Source organism: Alnus glutinosa, chromosome 10 (assembly GCF_958979055.1).
Source record: "Alnus glutinosa chromosome 10, dhAlnGlut1.1, whole genome shotgun sequence".
Lineage (NCBI taxonomy): Eukaryota > Viridiplantae > Streptophyta > Magnoliopsida > Fagales > Betulaceae > Alnus > Alnus glutinosa.
The window spans coordinates 25421394-25442917 of record NC_084895.1 but is presented as its reverse complement, the minus strand read 5'-3'; the positions used below and the strand labels follow the sequence as shown (position 1 = coordinate 25442917).

Below are 21524 nucleotides of genomic sequence, written 5' to 3'. Positions count from 1 at the left end.
TTAATTTCTCGCAATCCACCCAACAATCATTCACACAATCTTCTTCTTCTATCTCAAAATCCCTACTTAATTTATCTTACGATTTCCTCAAAGTTGACCGCTATCCAAAGAGTGAAATGGAAAACATGTCCTATCTATCACAACTTTATCTATAATCTGTCAACAAAGTATACTCAACTCTCAATACATCATCGCATAATCTAATAATCTCTACTCCGAATTTTGGGTCTCATTTCTCCCACTCCATTATCCATATAAATGGTAGGAAAAAAATACAAACAATAATTAACTGCTTAAATTGCATGTAATTTGACCAGTCTTACAAAGAGAACATGTCCAGAATCACCCACTTGTTCCAAACAAATTGGCCGCACTCATCTGTCTAAGACAGGTAGGTCATGCAGTTGTCCTCTTTATAGACTAATTCAGATGATTTCCAGCAATCTGGACAGTACATGTGAGAGCAATATGGAACCAACCTATCTTAATAGGTGGTTAGACAGTCCAAAAAGTATTTGGACAGACATATTTCATATAAACTCTCACAATGTATTGTCTAAATTGCTGAAGCTCTCGATGCAATTCCAAAGTTCCACTCTGACTCAATATTTAACTTTTACTTTTTTTTTTAAAAAAAAAAAAAAGAAAAGAAAAAGGAAAAAGAGAAGGACAATGACAAGGACTCCAAGAACAATTCTTGGAGTTCGAATGCGTCAGACAAACCGCATATCATGTATTGTGGGTGCAACCACTAAATAATCGTTGATACCTGTTAGAATATAAATTAAATGATTAAATTTTTTGATTCCTATTAGTTTAAACTTTTTGGATAAATGATAATTTAACATAGTATCATATAGATTAAGATTTCCTTAAAATTCAAAAGAGAAAAAGAAAAAAGAAAAAAAAAACTATAGATTCTAAAATTACAAAATTCAGGCCCTTTCTTACATTGAACAAATTGGAAAATGCCATCTACTAAACAAAAGGCATGTTACCCAAAAAACTAGCTGTAATATTTTTTTTCTCTCAAAATGTTTTTTCTTCACTTTTTAGGAGATGCTTATTCTTTAAAAATAAAAAAAAAAACAAAAAAAAAACAGCTTTTGGCTCAAAGCTTTGTTAGTTATAAATCAATTGTTATTTTTTATACATCATCAAAGGTTTAGAGCTGCTTAAAATTCAATGGTGTAGGAGAAATATCACCGAGTGAAAATTTAAGAATGAGAAGGGTTGAAATAGGAATCATTAAGATGTTTAAATTACAAGTGAGACCCAATACGTCTCTTTGATGCAGTGACCTAGAAATTGGGTCACATAAAATAGTTGAAACATGTTGTCAAAATGCATGAAATGAATTTATAACCGTTTGGGTGTTGAATTTTTTGAATAAGAATAATATTTTGAATCTGTTTGCGGATTTTGAGGCAATGAAAATGTGTTTGGATGTTGAATATAATTTAGATTCTTTTTGAATTTGTGTTTGGGTATTGAATTTTTGATATTGGAAAAAAAAAAAGTTTTTAAATGGTAGGAAGTGATTAGAAATGATTGGATTGTATGAAAAGTTGTGTATAAGATTGGTTTTAAATTTATTAAAAAATAAATAAATAAACTTATTTTTTTAAAAAAAAATTCAAAAAAAAAAATTCAAAAAAAAAAATTCAAAAAAAAAAAAACAAAAAAAAAGAAGAAGAAGGGGTTGCTGTGTGCCACCCCGGCCACTTCTAGGGGTTTTATTCGGGTTCGATGTGGGTTTCTGAGTTTTTGAATAAAACCCGATTAGAATATTGAAAAAGTTTCTAGCCAATCAGTCCGTTACATAGTTAACTTAGAAAAATGAGATCATGGATAGGAATTGTGTAAAAATTCAGTGAATCATACATGTACAGGTACTAAAAACAAAATTATTTAGAAAATGTTCCAAACCAATAGATTAAGCCCTCGTTTTGATAGAACCAAAGAGAAGGGGCAGTCTCTCCTTTCCCCTGGACCTAGTAATCGGGTGCATCAATCAACTAATAATCATAGGAAAATCCAACATTTTCTCTACGGGAATATTACCTCCTCCTTTACAGTTTTTAGTGACGTGACAAAAAGTTAATTATTGTAGATTTTTTTTTTTTTTTATTATTATTATTATTTATTGGTGCCTCCATTGTATGAAGATCCTGGGAATGCTTGAACAACAGCGACAATATTCATGAATTTACAGTCAAAATTTGTCATCCTTGGAATGATTCATCTTACATCAATGACTCCAAGAATGTGTTGCTAGTTCGAACAGCAAAGCAAATAGCACTCCGTATTTTTTGAAGACTAGTTTTAGGGTATTAATTAGAATTTAGATTAGTTTTATTATTATTATGGTTTAAACACATTTGACATTCGGATTGATTCTAATGGATTGGCAGGTCAATCCAAACCCGACACACCAACCCGTTTTGTCAGCCTGAGTCACGCCTCAGTAGAGTAGTAGTCACTCTGATCGTTTTATCTTGCTTTTTTTTTTTGCTTTTTTTTTTTTTTAAAAAAAAAAAAAAAAAAAAAAAACACATGCTTTTGCCTCTGCAGCTTCATTCTTCATGTGTGAAGACGTATGATAAAAGCTTTCGCATTTCAAATATTTTCCTGGCTGGTGTAAAGAGTATACGTTTTGACTCTTTTGAGAATATGCTGAAAAAAATAAAAAATAAAAAAATAAATGGAAAGGAAAAGATTATTCTCGGATGGTACTTAGCCGACTAAATTGGCAATCAATAGGTAATCGCAGAAATTAGTCACATAAAACATGGAAAGAATAAATTGTAACATACTAACAAACCTTGATGATTACGTCCCAAGTTTTTTCCTTCCCCAATAATGGCAGGGTTAAAACATCAGTTTCCTGCTTTCCATTTTCTTTAATTACTCTATCTGATTCAATCACGTGCATGGTATGGGATTCACAACATGTTAGCCTATGTATGGATTTGCGATTTAAAAAAAATTAGATTTTAAAATATCGATTTTAAAATACATTATTTGAAAATGAAATTTTTATAAATACACTTAGTAAAATTGTATTTTACCCTTCAAAATTGTACGTTTTTAAAAACGTGCCCCTTTGATTTCAATTTGAAAACTCAGCTTTTTACGTTTTCAAAGCACCCTCAATTTCTCAAACGATACATTTCAAAAAATTTGTTTGAAATTACAGTTTTGATCATCGAAATCACAATGCCCACCACACCCGTTTGTATCCCTTTCTATTATACGGATCGATTAATGCCCTTTGTTGAAGAAACGGTGGCAAAGCAAGAAAAGAAAAGAACAGCGAAAGATTCCTGACGTTGATCACATATTGATTGATTTTGAAGAATATATATTTCATGAGCTAAAAGCCTTGCAAGAGTCTCATTTTCTGTTATAATACTTGCACATCAGTTAGGTATTTGCTCTTTTCAAAGTCGACAATCCCTGGTTTTTTTGTTTTCTCGATTTTTAGTATCTGTTTTTATTTTATTAAACGTATTTTCGTCATTTGGAGACATTGACAACTTTTTTTGGTAATTTGAGAAGACATTGCTACGATTGAAAGTTTGGGAAACATTCTCAATTGAGTGGTAGTTTGAGGGTAAACTTCTCTCATATATATTTTTTTTGTCAGATAAATTTCGCTTTGTTTTATCATTGTATAATTGTTTCATTAACTGAATGGGAAACTTTTAATTAACAGAATTAAGAGGTTCGGAGAGCTTGGGTGACAATTACAAGGAGCGGAGACAGGTAAATAGAGTCTACGATCTTATGAGGCATGAATGCCGGAAGGTTAGCTAATTAATCCAATTAACTCCCAAGTATTTGGGTAAGTTTTTCTCGAAATGGGTTTATTTTATATTTGCTGAATTCAAGCCCATAAATTTATTTTATTTATAACAAAAAGGGTAATCTGTACTGATCTGATTTAGTTATCGTAGGCACATGTTATATCTCATCTGCTTAGTGGAAATGGATTTATGTTTCAGTCCACTATGAAAGTGTTACTATTTATTTATTGATTAAGACATGAAGTTATTTTCTGATGAACAGGTACTGAAAATTTGGTGGTACCTTGTTGGACTTATGGTGGGGGTACAAAATCGAGATCATGCATGGGAATTTTGCTCCTTTTTTTTTTTTTTTTTTGCAGCATAGGCTTTGAATTGTCAATTTGTATCTTTTCTCTTAAAACCTTATATTTAGGAAAAGGTAATGAATGGCAGCAGAGGATTTTTCTTGTGCATATTGTATGATCCCAGTTAAGGTGGCTCACTTGATTTATCATTAAAAATACCTAATATTTTTCTGGCACTTCACCAATTGGAAGCTAGTACAGTTTCTGATACCTTCAATTACCAACATTTTGAGATAAGAAATTGCATCTGGGTATCTGATATCGATGTCCATATCAGTTGATTAGACAATTCAAGTCAATTTTCAATCGTGCTTTCTTTTGTTCGATCTTTGTCTTCGACGTTTTTCGTTTCTCTTGAGTGCATATAAATTAATGCTAGTTTTAATCCACTTTTTCTCAATTCCATCCCTTCCAAAATGAGATGAAAAGATTCTGTTTAACTGGGACTTTTTCATGTCATTATTCAGTTAAACAGATTTATTTTAGTTCACATCGTTGTAGGAATTTATTTGCTTCAGCTATGTAATCCTAGCAGTAGGGACCATTCGAGGTTCAAGTGCGTCTCCAACATGAGCACCACAGCAGCTTCTCTACAATTTTCTACACATCGACCAGTGGAACGAGGCATCTCAACCCTCCTTGTTCAACAGTCTTCTCCTCAGTTCTATTTTCTAATATAACGAACTCCTATTTAACAGGTTCCCAAGGATGTTGGATATCTTCATCTACAGCTCAAATATCAGAAAATGGATGGTGCTGATCGAGACCCACTAATTGTCATGTTGGCCCCATGTTTTAAGTTGGTGAGCTTTCAATATCCAAACTTTAACAAGAAAATGGAAAACTTTGCTTAAAGCTTGTGAAGATCATGAGGGATTTTTCTTTCCAAATAAGATAGTCATATGCAACTTTCCTTGATTCTTTGCAAAGCGGGGGCAAGTGCTCGTGAAAATCGAAATGTTATTGTTTTTAGTCTTTAAATAGTAATTTTTACTGTCATATCAAAAAGTAAACATTTAAAACTACATGAGACATTTTTCTCCTATAATTAGTTTCTTAGTTTAGATACAAAGCTGTGTACAATACAACATGACTAGGAATAGGATCATGCCGTCCTTTTTTGTTTTCTATGAATGCATAATCAGATGTGGTTTTTGGTGCATTGAAGTCATATTTTATTTTAAATCTACTTTTCAAAATGTTTGCAGTAATTCTTGCTATTTGAGAATAACTGTTTTCCCTTTCATTTCCACACTATCAGGAGAAGAAGAAATTCCATTAACAGCTGGTTAGAAATTGCCAATCAACTCATCAACGTTGTCGGTCAAATGAGTAGTGGTGTAAAGAGTTTAATATCATCTTCACAGAAAGTATTCATTCATATTGAGACAGTTTTCAATTGGTGATTGAGCGCCTCTAGAATTGATCACACGTGAATCGATTCCTGCAAGAGAGATAGAGACGAGGCAGAAGAACTTGTCGGAGCGGACCAGTGGGAGATTAGGCTTTATAAGTGATTTTAGAGAACTTCAATTATAACTTAACTAATCATTTTGAAGTAACAAAGCAGATGAAACTTACGCTTTTCTTGGGTCATTATAACTCATCTACTCAATGAGTACCAAATCTTTGCTACCCATCTTCTTAATATGAGTTTTAGCTTGCACCCTGATTTAGCTTTTGCCATTGGCTTCATTCATCTTCCTTCGTTTCCTTTTATTCTTCTATTGCAAACAAGACAACATGGGTGAGGCCTTAATTAGTGGGAGGAAACAAAACGTTATTTGACGGAAGGACATCTTTCAATTAAATGTTCCAATTTCATATAGTTTCAAATTTTCAATTGATTTAATGAAATCTTTAGTAGATTTAAAGGCTCTGTTTTAGTTAATATATTCTGGGAGGTATTTTTGGTTTTTTTTTTTTTTAAGGTTTTTTTTTTCTAAATGTGATATAAATGTGAAAACAGTTTTAAGTGTTTTGTAAATATTTGTGTCCATGGTTATTTAGGAACATTATTATTCATAATAAAACAATAAATTTTTAGAAATCACAACCAAAGCAATAAAATCCTGAATCATATATATTCAAAACCCAAGAAAAGCAAGACTTTTGGTGATGTTGAAAACTTTGGGTCTAGTTGGTGGACTACATTGCAAGGCGCTAAAAAGTACAGTTTCCTCCTTTCCATTTTCTTTGAATTTTTTGATCCAATCACGTGTGGAGTCCACCACATTCAAATTTCAATGGACCAACGCAATCCAAAGCTCACCCACTACAACTGATATCATTTCCATACAAATGATATTGGTTTCGTATATAATGAAACTAAGACTTTTGGGGATGTCCCAGTTGCGTTGGACTTAATTGGTCTTGTCTTCTTTCTTCTTTGTCCATTATTACTCCTGTCTGACTGTTTGGGGTAAAAACCAAAACATAGCTTCCAATTATCTCCCTTTGCTCTACTCTTTGCAATCACCTTCCTTCCTTCATTTCCTTTCATTTCTTCCATTACAAACCAGAGAAAACATGGCTGAGGCCTTAGTGGGAGGAGTGTTTCTCTCTGCCTTCCTCCAGGTGTTATTTGACAGAATGGCGTCTTACAAGTTCATTGACTTCTTTCGGGGGCGAAAAGTCACCGATGGACTCTTAGAAAAGTTGGAGACAACGTTGCGGTCTGTGAATGCAGTGCTCGAAGACGCGGAGGAGAAGCAAGTTACAAAACCTGATGTGACCAAGTGGCTCGATGACTTGAAAGATGCCGTGTATCATGCAGATGACATTTTGGATGAGATTGCTACTAAAGCCTTGCGACTCGAGGTGGATGCTGAAATTCAAACTGCTGCAAGTAAGGTACAAACCCGAATCTCTACTTCTTCCTTTTTCAAGAAAATAGAACAAAAGATAAAATATGTACACGAAAGATTGGAATTTCTAGCAAAACAAAAAGAGCAAATGGGACTTATAGAAGGTGTTGGAGGAGAATCATCAAAAAGATTGCCCACGACTTCTTTGGTCCAAGAATTTGATATTTTGGGTAGGAATGATGATAAAGAGACAATAGTGAACTTGTTGCTCTCGGATGACACAAGTGGAGGTGATATGTGTGTGATTCCCATAGTGGGAATGGGGGGAGTTGGCAAGACCACCCTTGCTCAAATTATATACAAGGACAAGAGGGTGAAGGAGCATTTTGACCTTAAGGCATGGGTATGTGTTTCGGATGAGTTTGACGTGTTCAGGGTAACTAAAACAGTTCTAGAGGCAGTGACTTTGTCAACTTGTGATCTCAAAGATCTAAATCTGCTTCAAGTTACACTACAAGAACAATTGATGGGGAAGAAATTCCTACTTGTTTTAGATGATGTATGGAATGAGAATTATGCTTATTGGGAGCTCTTAAGCAGTCCATTTAAATCTAACACAATAGGAAGTACAATCATTGTAACAACACGCAGTGATAGTGTTGCATCAATCATGCGCACAGTTCCAACTGATCGTCTAAAGCCGTTATTGGAAGAAGATTGCTGGTCACTATTTGCAAACCATGCATTCCACGATTATAACTCTGATGCACGTCCAAAGCTGGAAGTAATAGGTAGACAAATTGTGAAAAAGTGTAAAGGTCTACCTTTAGCGGCCAAGACAATTGGGGGTCTTTTACGATTTAAACTAAATGTTAATGAGTGGGAGAAGATATTGAAAAGCGAATTATGGGATTCGCCATTAAACAAGACAGACATTCTTCCAGCTTTAAGATTAAGTTACAAATATCTCCCTTCACATTTAAAGCAATGCTTTGCTTACTGTTCAATATTTCCTAAAGATTATGTTTTTGAAAAAGATGACGTAGTCTTTCTATGGATGGCAGAAGGTTTTTTAGAAGAAACTAGAAACAAAACAATGGAAGAAATTGGTCATGAATACTTCCTTGATCTAGCATCAAGATCATTGTTTGATCAATCAAGTGATGATAAATCATGTTTTTTAATGCATGATCTTGTCAATGACTTGGCAACTTTTGTATCTGGACAATTTACCTTTAGATTGGAGGCTGACCATTCTCAGAAAATTGTGAAAAAGACTCGGCATTTTTCGTATGTTCGAAGAAGTAGATTTGATAACTTTAAAAAGTTTGAGTCTCTTTGTGAGACTACCCAATTGCACACATTCCTACCATTGAAGTTGTCACCAAGCTACTATTTCTTCTTCTTAACTAAAAGAGTACCACTTGATTTACTGCCAAAGCTAAGATGCTTGCGCACGCTTTCTCTATCTCACTATAGAAATATCACTGAGTTGGCTGAATCAATTGGCAAAATTAAGCATCTACGTTATTTGAACCTTTCTTCCACAACAATTAAAAGGTTGCTTGATTCCATATGTAAGTTATGCAATTTGCAAACATTGAATTTATCAGATTGTTTCAGTCTTTCTGTATTGCCAAGAGAGATTCGAAAACTCATTAACTTACGTCATCTTGATATCAGTAGAACTTTATCGTTAGCAACCATAGTGGGGCTTCCATTGAAGAGTTGGGGAATCTTGCAAATCTCCGAGGAAAGCTTTCTATTGTTGAGCTCCAAAACGTTGTATCTCCTACGGATGCTCTAAAAGCATGCTTGAAAGATAGGAAGTACCTTGAGGAGTTGGTGTTGGAATGGAAAGCATTGGATGCTAATATTTCAGAATGTCAAATATCTCTCCTTGACAATCTTCGACCCCATAGTAACTTGAAAAGTCTCACTATCAACAACTATGGCGGTGAAAGTCTTCTCGATTGGGTTGGGCATCATTCATTCTCTAATATAGTGTCCCTTCGCCTAGAAAATTGCAAACATTGTTATGACTTGCCACCACTTGGGCAGCTACATTGTTTGCAGGACCTATCTGTTTTTGGGTTTGAACGAGTTGTTAAAGTAGACCGTGAGTTTTATGGCAATGATTCTTCAACAGTTAAACCATTTGGTGCCCTTCAAATTCTAAGGTTCGAACGAATGTTAAATTGGAAGGAATGGTCCTCTTCCGGTGCCGAAAATGAAGATGGAGCTTTTCCTCAACTTAAAGAGCTTTATATTGATAATTGTCCTATCTTAAAAGGAGGGCTACCCCTCCATCTTCCTTCTTTAGCAAAATTTGAGATTCATAAATGTCCTCAGCTGGTAGCTTCACTCCCAAGGGCTCTTGTTATACGCAAATTGAAGTTGAGAGATTGTAACGAGGTTCTGTTAAAGGAATTGCCAACTAAATTGCGAAAGCTTGAAATTGGAGGATTTGACGCACTAGAGTCCCTTCCCAAGGGAATGGTGGCCTCCAACAACTGTCTTCAAGAGTTAGAAATCAGGGAATGTATGAAGTTAGAGCTCCCAACACACTCACAGTACTTTGTGTCCCAGCTTGAAACATTGCGGTTGGACGGTTGTGATTCCCTCAAGTCATTTCCGTTAGATTTATTCCCAAAGCTTTATAATATGGATATCTTTCAGTGTAAGAATCTGGAATCTTTTACAATTTCAGAACAACATGGATGTGATTTAGTGACCTTGCGTAGTATTTCCATCAGGAATTGCCCCAATTTTGTATCTTTTCCAAAAGGAGGAATTTGTGTCCCTAACCTTTCATCCTTTACGGTCACATTTTTATCCCTTGAAACATTGTGTTTGAGCGGTTGTGATTCCCTCAAGTCATTTCCATTAGATTTATTCGAAAAGCTTTATGATATCAGTATCTTGGGATGTAAGAATCTGGAATCTTTTACACTTTCAGAACAACATGGACGTGATTTGGTGACCTTGCGTATTGAAATCATCGATTGCCCCAATTTGGTATCATTTCCAAAAGGAGGAATTCGCGCCCCCAACCTTACATTCTTTGGGGTCTTCAATTGTGAGAGTTTGAGATCACTGCCAGAGAAGATGCATGTACTCCTTCCTTCTCTTAATTATTTTCAAATACTTAATTGTCCAAGAATTGAGTCGTTTCCCCAAGGGGACTTGCCTTCCAATGTTAAAAATATGGAGGTCGAGGAATGTGACAAACTCTTTGCCAGGCGGGCGGGATGGGGTTTGCAAAAACTCCTATCTCTTAGAGATTTTTCAGTCGGTGGTGAATATGAAGACGTGGAGTCCTTTCCAGAGCCAGGGTTACTGCCTTCTTGTCTGACTCAACTTCGTATCTCTGAATTTCCAAATTTGAAATCTTTGGACAAGAAAGGGCTTCAAGACCTCACCTCTCTTCAACAATTGTTGGTCTGGGACTGCCCTAAGCTCGAGTACATTCCAAAAGAGGGGTTGCCTTCCTCCCTTTCTATAATAGAGATCGACCGGTGCCCTTTGTTGAGGAAACGGTGGCAAAGCAAGAAAGGAAAAGAACGGCGAAAGATTCCGGACGTTGATCACATATTGATTGATTTTGAAGAATATATTGGATGAGCCAAAAGCCTCGGAAGAGTCCCATTTATAATACCTGCACATCATTTCGAAGGCGGCAACAACATATTCACTTAGGTAATTGTAAATATGTTTCTCTTCCTTCTCGTAATGACTTTCCTATATTCTTTAATATATATGGATTTTTAATATAAGATATTTCCTCAATTCCTTGTGGGTTCTTTTGCAGGTTCACCTTCCATTGTTATATATGCTTAGAATTGAAATTTTTTTGCTACTGCTGGCCCCAGTGGGATTTTCTTCTTAAGAAGAAGGGTTGCGTGCCTCCCTTTCTTCTATATGGATGAACAAATGCCCTAAGTTGAAGAAAGGAAACGAACGGAGAAAAATTCCTGATGTCAATCACATACTGATTGATAGGGTATCTATTTTTTTTTTTTTTAATTAATAGAAGATCAAAGAGCTTGGGTCACAATTATGAGAAGCAAATAGAATCTATGATCTTGCAAGGCAGGAGCGCTTGAAGGTTAGCTAATTAAGCCATTTTTGAAATATTTGGTTCAATTCTTCTGAAATTGTGTCTCTTTTATATTGGCTAAATTGTCTCTTTTGTATTGATCTAGTTTAGTTATATCTGGTATATGCAAGAACGTGTGAATTTTTTTTTTTTTTTTTTTGATAAGTAAGAGAGCAAGAACGTGTGAAATTGCTATTATCTTAGTGTTTTCTTGTATGTCCCTATAGACAGACTGAATAAGCTACCTCCTAGAGTCCTTAAAAAAAAATAAAAAAATGTGTTCATCTCATGTATCAGTAATGTTTTGATCAGTTGGATTATGGGCTATTTGAAACATAAGAATTTTGTTCATATCTGATGGGGTTTTCAATTAGATTTTATTGATTAATTAATTATCAATGAAATTAATTCTTGATGGAATAAAGTGCTTTGCCACTTGTTAGTTCTTCCTGTAATTTGTTTTTCCGATCAAAACAATCAAAATGTTTGTTTCGATGATTTGTGTTTCTACAAATCTCTATTCACTATCTTTTTTCAATTCCTTGCGGGTTCTATTGTAGGGTCACGTTCCATTGTCAACAAATGCCTGCCTCCCTTTCTTATGTATGGATCAACAAATGTCCTTTGTTGAAGAAGTAGTGGCAAAGCAAGAAGTGAAAAGAACGGCGAAAGATTCCTAACATCGATCACATATTGATTGATGGGGTGAATATATTGGATGAGCTAAAAGGCGACAACAATATGTTCATCTTTTATACTTAGGTAATTGCTCTTTTAAATCGGCTAGTTATGAATATGCTCCTTTTGCTTCTTGTAATAACTTTCTCAAATTCTTTCGTACATATGGTTTTTTAATTTTTTATTGTCTGATAAGTTTATCTTCGTTCTACCACTACCTAATTTGGGTTTTTCTAATATTAATTGTATGAAAAAATTTTAGTCAATAGAATATAGAAGATTGAAGAGCTCAGATTAAGAGTACAAGACACAAAGATGGACATATAGAATATGTTGTATTTGCTCCATGAATGCAAATAAAACCCAAAGCTCTCTAGTAATGGCAGAAATGGTCCTCCATTTCATATCACCAAACACACTAAATGACAGAATGGAGGAGATGGAAGAGCTTGGTTATGAATACACAAAGTAGAGGCTTGCATATACACGTGTGTGGATTTTCTCTGTTTTAATATACTATTAATGCATTGTTATTTATTTTTTCAGTCAGACATTTCAATTATTCACTTGTTCTGTGGTGCTAAATCAATATCATGGGAAATTTTGGAACTTCTAGATTTGCTCAAGTGTAGGCTTTGAACTTCTAGATTTCCTGAAGGTAATCATTGGAAGCAAACTATTTTTTGTGGCTACTGCATGGTCCCTGTTAAGATAGATGATATTTTTGGTAACAAAAAACTACGTACAGCCGGGTGTTAGATGTGAAGACCAAGAAAAATTAATAGGAATATAATTATAGTTATCATATTGGGTCCTAGTTGAGTGGGTAGTTAATTACATTAACAAAGGTGTGGTTTAAAATTATGTAGGGCTAAATGTTAATTGTTAAATGAGAGTTTTAATAAAATGGAGTTCTATTGTAATTTATATAAGTAGGGAGCTTTAAATAAAAAGAAATCCCTCCCAGCCATTCACAACCTGCCACATGTCCCTTATCCATTTTACTTTTCCTCTTCTTTTCTTTCTTTTCTTTTTCTTCTTTTTTTCTCCTTGGTGGACAGCCTTCCACGACACCATCTTCTCTTCTTTCTTCTTCTTTCCTTCCTCTCCCTCTCCTCCCTGTCACTCACGCACGCACAAAACATACTTGCCCCCTGTTTCTTCAAATTAGCCGAAACCCACAGCCCCTCCATTTCCTCTTCTTCTCTTCGGCTCACACTTCTTTTCTTCCTTTCTCTCCTATTTCAGACACACAAAGATAGAGGCCGTGAGAGAGATTGAGAGTGAGAGACAGAGCTGGGAGCCGAAACCTGTCAAGCAGTGCACATAGCCGACGAACGGCGATTTCAGGGGCGATTCCGGCGGTCCCAGTAGCGATTTCCGACGAGCTCGTTGACCCAAGAACCCATGGAAACCCGAAACCCATTAAACCCGAGAGAGAGACCCGTGACCCGAACGACCCAAAGACCCGATCCTCTATGGGTGTTTTCCGACGGCGACTCGATTCCCGGTGGCCAGAAGTCGATTTCCAGCGAGCTAAGGAGCTCCGGCGGAACCCAGGAGCTGAACCACGAAGACCCGTAGCCTAGACCAGCGACCCGTGAGCTCAAACATGTACAACCCGAGCAACCCAGAACCCGACGGCTTGAAGGCTGGTTTTTCCGGCGAATCTCCGGCGGTCCAGTGTGTGATTTCCAGCGATTCACCCCTGTGACCGATCTCACTATTCTGATGGATTTTTGTGAAAATCCCCATAGGTAAATCCCAATGATTTTATGATTTAGGGGTTTTCAATGGATGGTGATTTGTTGTGTGTCTGTGTCTCGGTTGGTTGTGTTCTGAGTGCCGATTATGTGTGTTTAATATGCTAAGGTTGGGTGGTTTGTTTAGTTTGGTTGTGTAATGCTTTGGGTGGTGGAATTGGAGTGGTAATTTTGGAGATGTGATTTAGGGTTTTTGGAAGATGTTGAAGGGGATGGCTGAATGGGGTTGATTTGTGATTATATAAATGGATTATGGATTTATGCTAATGTAATTGAAGACATTAAGATGATCTTCAAGTATAAGTCACTAAAGTTCTAGGTTGGAAAGACTTAATGAATTAGCTTAAAGCGTTGTATGTGTATATGTATATATGTATACATGTACATGTATGTGACTAAAATATATATGTATATATATTGTTAACTTAGTGAATGAAAAACGAACTATACAAAATGGTTAGTAATTAATAAGAATGTTAAAGAACTATAAATTACTCAAATAACCCTAGGTTTGCAAATATAAGTTAGAAGACTTATAGAACCTATAGGTGTATTATAAATTCGTTGTGCAACAACATAGTAACTAATTCGCTTAATCATATCCACATAGTATTTATGTGTACTAATGGATTAGGTCTAAGCTTGTTAATCATTGCATGTGTGTATGTGTATATATATATATATGGACATATACATGAATATGAGTTCGGTAAATAATGATATTATGGAAATACATAACTAGGCTTCAGATTCATCTATTAGTGTAAGTAGATAATTAATGCGTTTATTTATGTATTATAAAGTACCTAAGTGCGTTATGAAGCGGTGCTTAGTATATATATATATATATATATGGGCCAAATAGGCTTAGCTTAAACGGATAAACTAACTATAAGACTTAATAGTTAATAATGATAACATGGTGACTTGTTGCCTAATTCACCTATCCATGCACACTAAGTGTTTTAATGCATCATTGGTTGAATTTGAGAGTTGTATTTGTACATGTATATATGTGTATATATACATACGTATGCATATGTGTTGAAAATATATGGTTAACTTAGTAAATAAGCAACAAATTATAAAAAGGATTAGGAATAATAATGTGACACAACAATAACAAATAAGCTAATGAAATAATAGATGCGTCTTCTAGTTGATAAATAAGATAAGACGCAAACCTATAATGAACAACTAACCTAATAATAGTTTAGGATACCTAGATAGCTTTAGAAGCGAGTGACGTGACGTGTGAGTATGCGGGTAGTTAGGATGTCATAGAGTATGGGATACAATAGTGTAGTCTAATGTTACCAATGTTTGCAGGCTTGTGTCGTGATTGGAGACATAGACTTGTTCTCCAATGTAGAATTCGAGTAATTGGAATCCAGTGGAAGTTCGAGTCAGGAGTCCAATGCAGCCAAGGTGGGTATTCCACTCACTGAGAAAATATATATTTTTATATGTATTGGATTGATAAAAATATATATATTGTTTATGAAACCGAACCAACTTTATGATGAAATGTATATGCTTTGAGATGATTTGTTTAGTTTCGATTATGTTTAAACTATATCAATGATGTTAAAGAGATAGTGTATGAGTGAAAAGTATTGAATAGATTTAAAGTGTTAAGTTCTGCGGTTGAAATTTAAATTATGAAAATTGTTTGAGAACATGTCATGTTGAAACTGTGTAGATTTGATAAAGAAACTAAGTTTTGAATGATTTCAAAGTGTTGGATTAAATGCTGGATTTGTTTAGTTTTAAAAGGACGTGATTTAACAACTGCATGATTTGAGCATGATACAGTACTGGTCAAGCACGGAACATTGAGCATGTAGTATAGAGCATACATCAACAGTAGTACAGCAGTAAAGGAACAGGATACACAGTAAAATAGCAGTTATCAGCATCGTGGGGGACCGAAGCCCCAGTAGACCCAGTCATGCATATCATGTATAGCATTGTTTAATGAGTGATGTTTTTATGTTATGAGTAGATTTTACTAGACGTGTTGGTATGCATAAGTGTCTTAAATGAAAAGCGCTTATGTATATTTCTATCGGATAGTCATGTGTTAAGGTCATACATTGAACTTGAAAGTACATGGATACATGATTGCCCGAGTGCGAGTAATGGCATGTCTATGAGTAGAAAGGTTGACTGTTCTTGTTCTCCAGTAAAGACGTGTTAGCATGATTGAGTTTAGCTCTAGTGCTCTCATGATCTACTGGCGTCAAGGCACGAAGCTGAAATACGATTAGAGATGGTGTTGCTAGTGTTTTGTTGACAGATGTTGTCCTAGTACGGAAGAGTAAGATGCCATGTTCTTTGCTTAAGACTTATGTGTATACGTGATATCTGTGATGGAGTGATCGTGTGCACATATGTCCAAGCGACCGGTGAAAAGTATTATTATAGAGGAGTCTATATGTAGAATCTTCCAAGCGGTAGATTGGAACTTCTACATATGTTCACAGCTATATAGTATGTTTTATATGTTTTCTAAATAGTCGGTGTTTGCTGCATTAGCTGTTGGTAAATTGTGGCTAATATAGTGCTCGCACGACTAAAAATAAAATAAGGGTTGGTTCTTTGTGAAAACTCAGTTAGTCTTATACCACTGAGGTCTTAGTATGAGGTATACTAAGGCGGTGAACTCATTATTTCACCTATACGGATGTGGATACTACCACAACCGTGTAGATGATGTTTCTTTGGCTGCAGGTACTTCGGTATAGTCGATGGGTCGGTAGCAGTGTGCTTGGGATATTATGACTGAAACTCGCTGCGACAGTTGTAATTGTCGGACCACGGGTTGTCCACTATTTTATAGGTTTGGTATGGCTTGTGACGTTTGTGTCACTTATTCTTTGTTAAGCCATTATTGTTATAGTGTTAATAAGACTCAAACAGATAGATGTTAAATGGCTCTTTGTTATAATTAACTTGTGATAGATGTATAAGTTGTAATTTCCGCTATTCAGATTTATGTTTTTCGCTGCATAGATAGATGTATGTTATACTCTGATTATCAGGTACATGTTATGGGGCACATGTGCCATATGTTGGCTGAGCGACACATAGTCGTGCCACTGCGATGACTCGTTTTATGTTTGTATAAAAAAAAAAAAAAAAAAAAAACGGGTCGTCACATTAGAGGTTGACATTATATAATTTATATGTCCATAATTTTGTCTTTTGCATATTGATATGATAGTTCATTTTATTACTAAACACTTATTTGTTCATATCATTGACAGAAATAAAAATCTCATATCGCTTTTCAGCTAGGGACTCTTTGAAGTGCTCCAAGAGGTGGAAGCTTACCCTATATCAGAATCATCCTTCTTACACATTCACCATCTATTCTCAGCGCTATTGACGTGGTATGACTTTCACCCTCATTCAAGTAGGTGGGCTCCGTTGGTTTTATAAGTCCTTGTGTGGGTTTTGGTCTCAGACTTCTAGTAAGAGAGAAAAATAAAAGGGTGCTAAAGTGTGAAAATAGAAAAATAGAGACCAGCCTTTATCTGTTTCCAGCAATTAATAGAAAAATAAAAGGGTGCTAAAGTGTAAAGAAGAGTTTGTATTTTTGTCTTTGGGAGAATAATCTCTATTGTATAAGATTTGGGTATATTGGAACTTTGAGTTCTGAGTGATTTTCTCTTTACTATGTTGTACTTCGTCTTTTGATAGTGAAATTCCTTCAGGTTGTCTCCGCCAATGGATGTAGGCTTATTAAGTTGAACCACTTAAATTTTGATGTCTTATTTGATTGATTTTTTGGTATCTTTTAATTTCTCACATCTTATGGTTCCTCAAAAATAGGACAAAATAATCAAAAAAGGTGGCAGGAGACTGAAACAGAAACAAATAACACCCATCTGCCATCTGGTTGTCCTATGACCGATAATGAAAGAGATCATGGGGAGATGCTCCTTATGATACTTCTCTGAACTAAAGCATGTTTCCTACTTGCAGTATGCAGACTTGTGCACATAATCAATATACCATCTGTCATTATCAACCAGAACCAAAAAGTGCTTGCAAAGAACTATTTTTTATTTTATATATTATCTTCCCCGCACTAACCAAAACATATATTATTTTCAATACCATATACCTCTTGAAAATGAATGGCGGTCTCTTAATCCAGGTGTGTCAAAACCAGATTTTCCACATCCAACTACACCATGAATTTGTATATCCAAAAGCATTCGAAATCAATCTTCTTGTCATGCTGAAATTCAAAGATGACCTCAATGTGATGCTCCCCAAATTACAAGCATCCAATTCTATTGGACTAGTCATGTGTAATTTTCATTTTCAGGGCTGGATTTTTCTATAGCTTTGTTTTGCTGTATTTTAGCAAATTCTGATTGTTGTAAATGTTATGGACTAATTAATATTACACTATGATGGCCATTTATCATGGTTGTTTTGGCATTGGCATCCTCATTCAGGGTGCCTGTTTTGTCATGGTACTCCTGTTACTAGGAAAACGACAAAGAATAGGGAGCAAAATAGAAACCGACTCTATGGTATGAGGTCAGTAGAGTTACCTTTTGAAAATGAATGGTGGATATTTCATTCAATGTTCCCTTGCATGATTGGTCACAAAATTCTGAGCAGGTTAGATCAATCGAACACTTTCTATCCCTTATATTCATCTCCAAATCTAATTTGATATGACCTTTCAAATATGTGCAATTTTTTCTGTATGAGCGGATGAAAAAGGACATGACTTCCGTTGATTGATCGAAAGCTGCTTGGTTAATTTTCATGGGGCAAGTGAATCTTACATATATTAACAATGTTCTTCAAAAATATAATTTATATTAATTTTAAATGTAAAAAAAAAAAAAAAAGAATTTAAATTTATTACCATGAATGATTTCCTGTTTGATTCCACCACATAATGTTTTATTAAGAAGGGTTGCATGCTTTCATTCAATTGTCCTGTGCATACGGCCTCAATTAAATACACTTTATGAAGGTGAACTTAATTTCACTTGCAAAGTTTACTTGACCTGGTGTATTGTACTGTTCTTCCTTAGATAATTAATTGTGCCTACATTTATAACTAGGTGGATCCAAACTGTTTTGTGAAAGGTTCCAGTGCCTGACGAACGATTTTCCACTTGACAAGTGGTCCTGCTGTCTGAAAGAGCCAGCCCAAGTTATACTGCACGTCTCCTCCCAATGTAGTGCATCTCTTCCTGAGGTTATGCGCTTCTCTACCCGAAGTGCTGAAACTCATAATAATCAGCATAGCAAGTCACCTGTTAGTTCCAGGATTTGTGAGCATGGACTTTGTTTTTGTTTTTGGCTTTAATTGGAATTCATTCTAATATCAGTTTATCTTTTTGGAGGTTCAAAAACAACGTGCTTACAAACTTGGTATGGTGTATGCATTGTGACCAAATAACGTAACATTTTCTTATCTAATTCAAAGCTTTTTTTTGCACTCTCTTTTTCTAGAGGTTCAAACGTCATGCTTACAGACTTGGTAAATTGTATGTTTCCTTTTTGTTTTTTTGATTTCTTTATTGGTTGTATCTCAAGATCTGTCATGGATGATGAACTAAGAGAATGTAATCCATGGATGATAGCTGGTGGGTGGCTATATGCCAGTGTCAATTCTTTTTGTTGATTGCATATATTGCTATATGCCTCCAGAGTATGCAATAAATGGGATCTTTTCCTTGAATTCTGATGTCGTTAGCTTTGATAAACATAAAATTTATGTATGTCATATTGTAGTATGTACATAGAATTCAGTTAAGAGAGCCCTGAAGTTCAGAGGGTTTATATCCCTATTTGACTAACTATTCATACTCTTTTTTTTTTTTTTTTTGGATGAATTAAACCTTTTATAAAACCAAACACTGCAACACAATCCCTCCAGTGAAAACTGGAACAAAAAGCTCAAACTGAGCAATACAACGCACCTGCAAATAACGCATGAAAACCAACTTCAATACAACTCATCTACAAACCAAACAGACCAACAACCTACCCCCTAGATAGCTTCAAACAGTCAACAATTACAACTTCAGCAAGGGCTACAAATGCCATCTATTAACTAGAGCAATACTAGTTGCAGTCTTCTTAGTAGATCCTCAATTCAAAATACGCAACTTCACTTCCCAATTATCTGGGCCAGTAACCTTTCCTCAGAGTGAGGAGTATTTCCATGAAGTAAGTCATTAAACGGTTGCTCCTAAACACAGTCTGCATAAATTGGATTTAAGGCTTCTCCCCATGGTCAAGACAACCCCCGACTTAGCACAGCTGCAACGTCAAACTGCAACAGCAAAACGAAACCAACCAAAACAAGGCAACCCAACAGCAGCTAGAAAATTCATATTAAACCTGAATTAGAGTTTGGAGGTTCCAGAGATGGACAAGACCAATTTTATCCCCTATCATTTTCACAGATCCTTTAGCTATCAACCTTGCCCGTACTTGCCATTTAATCTGCAGCATTAGAGCTTCTTCTGTCTAATATGTAATATACAATGAAAGAAACCCGCACATACCGCGGGTTATAGGCTAGTAAACAATAACGTGCAATTCCTTTTATTGGTAAATGCTCGTTTCCGCATCACAAGCCTAATTAGAACTTTGGTTTTCATTAATTTTGTTATTTTGCAGATTTTCAATTTATTACCATCCACTTTTTTAAAGCACCCCCAACAACCTCACCAGTTTATCTATCTACTATCACTATTTCATTTAAATAATCTTTTTCAAAATGGAGGTTGTGTGTGATGTATGAGAGAAATGAGAAAATGTTAATAGTATTTAATTGATTTGGTGAGTGAACAATGCTCACTATTGTTGGTGAGTAAAGCTTTGTGGTGTATTTTTGTGTGTTTTCACTAAATTGACTCATCAAAATATCTAAAAAGTTATTTTTGTGAGGCTACTAAGAATGCTTTAAATACGACCGTAGCATATAATGGAGTGGCCTTCCCACCGTGGTATCAGACGTCAAATTTTTGTTGTACCTTAGACATTGAATTAGCTTTGTCACACACCTCAAACCTTAAGTCCAAGGTTTGCTGTGCCACTTACAAATGCTAAGAAAATAGAACTTATAGCATAGAGACAATTGTAGAGTAAGACAATAATTTCTGTAGTTAAAGAAGTAGAGAACTGCAATATGCCATTACTAAAGAGGATTGCACCACGGGTGTTTGATTAAATGTTCCCTCACTGTGTAATCAGGAGGTGTTCGTGTCTGTATATATAGAAAACGTCTGTACAGCTTGTAGCTAAACAGAAAGAGATTGAAACTCAATGCAATTCAATGTTATCTCTTATCTAAATGTTTATTGTCATTGTGAGATGATGTTCTTGAGTGAGATGAAGTCTTGGCTTGGGACGCAAATGGCTACAATATTTCAATTAAGAACATTTCGAGGTATATTCAATTATTAGCAAACTGACCTCTTCAGCGTTCAATGGGCCAAATTGTAAGTTCCTCTAATGGCTTCATAATATAAGGTTCCCGATCTTCAGTTTTGCTCTGTTTGTTAACCTCTGCAATTTCCAAAAATAACAAAAGAGAAAATTAGTCCAAAAATAACAAAAGAGAAAATTAGTCCAAAAAATAACAAGAGAGAAAATAAGACTCTGTTGTTTGTTAATACCTCTGCAATTTCCAAAATAGCATCCGTTGCACCTGCTTTCTTCATATATATATATGGGATCTGATGGATAAAACTAGCAAAATATTAGAAGGAAAAATTGCCAGAAACTTTTGTCGTATATCTTTGCTTGGGAGACTATCCATCCAAGTCCTTGGGAGACTTTTGGAGACAATGGAATCTTTTTTTTTGAACAAACAAATAGCATGTGCTATTATAAAAGCTGCAGAACATACATCATGAGAAATAAAGGGACAAGACCCCTTTACACTCTAAGTCAGAAGGATCTGACTTAAAAAATAGCTGCCTATGCAGAAACATCAAACCCTACTAGAATTACATTTGGGCCTCTCTTAC

General features: G+C 35.3%; 2 protein-coding genes and 1 long non-coding RNA gene across 3 annotated transcripts in view; 2 read left to right on the top strand and 1 right to left on the bottom strand.

Moving 5' to 3' along the window:
- LOC133879615 (putative disease resistance RPP13-like protein 1) overlaps positions 1-18685 on the top strand; it is a 56143-nt gene extending 37458 nt beyond the window's left edge. Inside the window, exon 9 of the mRNA XM_062318249.1 lies at positions 18600-18685. The gene's annotated coding sequence lies outside the window, so the exon portion shown is untranslated. The remainder of the gene's footprint in view (positions 1-18599) is intronic.
- Positions 7208-17944, top strand: LOC133879252 (putative disease resistance protein At3g14460). Its single transcript, XM_062317781.1, has 5 exons — positions 7208-8523; positions 8664-10662; positions 10775-11071; positions 11623-11824; positions 16800-17944. The coding sequence occupies exons 1-2, from the start codon at positions 7259-7261 to the stop codon at positions 10585-10587; spliced, it is 3189 nt and encodes a 1062-aa protein (XP_062173765.1). The 5' UTR covers positions 7208-7258; the 3' UTR covers positions 10588-10662; positions 10775-11071; positions 11623-11824; positions 16800-17944.
- Positions 18623-21301, bottom strand: LOC133879618 (uncharacterized). The gene is made up of 3 exons (XR_009902126.1): positions 21171-21301; positions 20968-21060; positions 18623-18761 (listed from the first exon to the last, which is right to left on the bottom strand). It is a non-coding gene; the product is annotated as an uncharacterized LOC133879618 (long non-coding RNA).
- Between the last annotated feature and the right edge of the window lie 223 nt (positions 21302-21524).